This window comes from Pinus tabuliformis, chromosome 4_1, assembly GCF_031772625.1.
Source record: "Pinus tabuliformis cultivar Carrire ecotype Pingquan chromosome 4_1, CPIR1, whole genome shotgun sequence".
NCBI lineage: Eukaryota > Viridiplantae > Streptophyta > Pinopsida > Pinales > Pinaceae > Pinus > Pinus tabuliformis.
Genome location: NC_142303.1, coordinates 661458651 through 661462089, shown reverse-complemented (window position 1 = coordinate 661462089; position 3439 = coordinate 661458651). Strand labels below are relative to the sequence as shown.

At 40.0% G+C, this 3439-nt stretch overlaps 1 protein-coding gene across 1 annotated transcript; it reads left to right on the top strand.

Moving 5' to 3' along the window:
- The first annotated feature begins 292 nt into the window (after positions 1-292).
- LOC149177844 (uncharacterized) lies at positions 293-1336 on the top strand. The gene has a single exon (XM_089421898.1). The coding sequence runs from the start codon at positions 293-295 to the stop codon at positions 1334-1336; it is 1044 nt and encodes a 347-aa protein (XP_089278024.1).
- The last annotated feature ends 2103 nt before the right edge of the window (positions 1337-3439 follow it).

Here is a 3439-nt window from a genome sequence, read left to right as displayed (position 1 = left end):
CGGGGACAGAGCACGAATTGGTCTTGACCCCTGGAGCGGCAGCGGAGGACGACACCTGCTCCCGCAAGAATTGGTGGATTTCCTCTCAGCTCAGGGCATAAAGACGATTGCTCAGATAGCAGACCAGGATCATTCTGACATTTTTCACCAGGCTTGGAAGTCTGCTGTTCACCTAAATATCCCTCTGAGATGGCACACATCATGGCAAGATTACTGTGCTGCCCTGATGGAATCCCATATTAGAATAACTGAGGGTCCAGATGAGCTGATTTGGTATTAGGCCGATAATGGGATGTATTCTCCAAAGGAAGGTTACACGCATCTTATCATTCAGAAGAAGCCCGAGGTACTTGACAGATGGTGGCAGAAAATATGGAAACTCTCAGCCTCACCCCGTTCAAAATTATTTACCTGGTGTGTCCTCCGGAACAGGGTACCCACGGGTGATTTTCTTATGCGACGAGCTAATCATGGCCCGACGAGATGTGCCCTATGCAAAGCTGAGTCCGAATCCACTGTACATCTATTTCTGAAGTGCAATACTGTACAACAAGTTTGGAACAATATAAAGCCCTTCATTCCTTACAACGGGGATTGGAATGGCCCCGATACTATCAGTGCTTGGAATGATTGGGATAATCGACACAAGGGCAAGAAAGAGGCAAACCTTCCCATAATTGTAAATTGGATCATCTGGAAAGTTAGAAACCGTGTGATCTTTGACGACAAGGTCCCTGTCTGGCCTCTCATTGAAGCCGACATAATCTCAGCATTTAAAGAACTGCCTGAGCCGCCACCCCCAAAGACCCGTCGACCAAATCCACCTCCCATCATTGATCAGAGTACCCCTTGGGCATTTTTCGATGGAGCTGCAAATGCTCAAAGCTGTGGGGGTGGTTTCATCCTGCACATAAACTCAAATCACTCCTATCATATCAAAGCTGGTCTGGGGGCTGGCACAAACAATTTCGCGGAGCTTATTTCTTTGCGTCACCTCCTACATTTTGCTCTAAGTCATCAATGCACTAGTATCAACATATTTGGGGACTCTCAGATTATTACAAACTGGTTCAATGAGATTTCTACATGTCACTTGCACACACTCAGAGTCATTTATGATGAAGTTCGGCAGCTCAAAGAGGCATTTAATCATATCACTGTTGCTCACATTTACAGGGAACATAATATGGAGGCTGACAAACTGTCCAAGGAGGCCGCGCTGATGGATCGTGGATTATGGGAGATCATCGAAATTTTGGATCAGCAAGAACGAAAATTCTATCATCGTCCTTATATAGACCCGGGATATCCTACAGCGGGTCTACCCTCTACTTAATATATTGACTCGGCAGCAGCACTACAGATCACAGCTTTTTGTATAGTTTTTGTTTCTTTTTGATCAGACTGAAGGTTGCTGAAAGGCAACAAAACTTTTTACAGGCAAAACAGAATGCAAAATGCTTATATCAGACAAATGAAAATGTAATTTTTTGTAAATTTGTACAGATCCACAGCGATCATGGCATATGCAAATAGCATCTACATATGTAATCTTTTCATATTAATGAAAACTTTACGGATTTTTCCAGAGGAAAAAAAATATAATATAATTGGATACGGTTATGTAATATATATATATATATATATATATATATATATATATATATATATATATATATATATATACATATATATATAATTAATAATATATATATATATATATTACTACCTAATAGTCACGTCTGTTGACTGTTTTTAAAAATATCGTGAATACCATTCACCGCAGTTTTTTTTTAACGGCTGTTGTTTTTAAAAAAAATCGTGAATACCACCGCAGTTTTTTTTAACGGGTGCTACGGTCGATAGTGGTGTGAACAGGTGACTGGCGGAAGGCGTCAATGGACGGAATAAGTCGAACAACGGACAGCGGATGGTGTGGGCTTGTGGACAGGGCAGATGGGAACAGTAGTTGGACAGGCGTAGAGTGGACAGTAGATGCGGGAAACTGGAGCGCCCAGACAGGGCCGTGAAGCGGCAAGCCCACCAGAGACGGAAGGCAACAGTTAATACACGCAGGAAGAGAGGTTGGGCAGCGGATGATAGGTTTTGTGCAGCGTCTTGCCGGAGAACCGAACAGGCTCTGATACCAGATGAAGTGTAAAACTTCCGGATAAACAGAAATATATATAAAAAATACTTTTATTAATAAATGAATTACAGATGATGATGTTTACAGTGGGTTGCCTGGCTTATATACCGCCATGGACACCCTTTAGGAAAGGGCATGATCTTATGATCGTGCCCTTTCGCCTAACTAAACCTAAATTAAATAATAATCCTAAAATTAACTAGTTTTTTACATAACATTGATTCAGATCTGAGCTAGTTTGTGTGTAACAGGTGGAGGTAGTACTGAGTACTTGTGAGGAGTATTGTACTATGTATTGTTACATGTTCTCTATCATTATAATATACAGATAGTTTGGGGTTTTCAGCTGTATGCTTTCCCCGGTTACATACTGTGTTAATGTGCGCATGCGATTGATGTTTCATTGTTTTTAATTTCGCAAAATTGATGATCAACGTAGAGGAGGTTATGTATTATGCATGCATTCCGCAATAGTGTATAATCAGGATAATCTCTGTGAATAAGTGTCATATTATTCAAAATTTCTACAATTCTAACTTGATGATATCCACTTCTATGGTCTAATTTAGTAAAATATTTTTCATTCTTCAACTGAGCTAGAAAATCATCTATTCTAGGTAGTGGGTATCGATTCTTTATGGTAATTTTATTCAAAGCTCGATAATCTACACACGTGCACCAGGTTCCATCTTTCTTGGGTACCAAAACGATTAGTGAACCACATGGCGAAGTAGAGGGATGAATTACACCTTTATTTAACAATTCCTGGACTTGTTTCTTAATTTCTAAACTTTCGAGAATTGATATTTGATACATACTGATATTTGGGAGTGGACAACCTTGCTGTAGCTAAATTTTGTGCTGAATTCCCCTTTTTGGTGGCAATCCCTTTGGTTCTTGAAACACATCTCCATATTGATTGACCACATCAACCAATTTGACTTTCATCTTCATGTCATAGCCTGCAAAGGATTCACGCTCCGTGTCATTCTTTAGCTTGATCATAAGGAGCACGAGATTCTTGCTGGAATTGACGAGTCACTTCATTTTCCCCGCGCTTACTAAAGACAAATTAAGATTTCTATGATGAGCTCTCACAATATACTCCACTTCATCTTTGAACAAATGATATTTGTTCTCAAATCTATGGAAAGTGGTTTTCTAGTCATATAGATACGGGCTTCCCAATGCAATTCCAAAAATATCCAGCGGCACTACATCTAATTCGACTTTATCAACAAAATTGGCAGTGATAGCAAACCTGAAAACGCATTTCCTTGTGACTTGAAT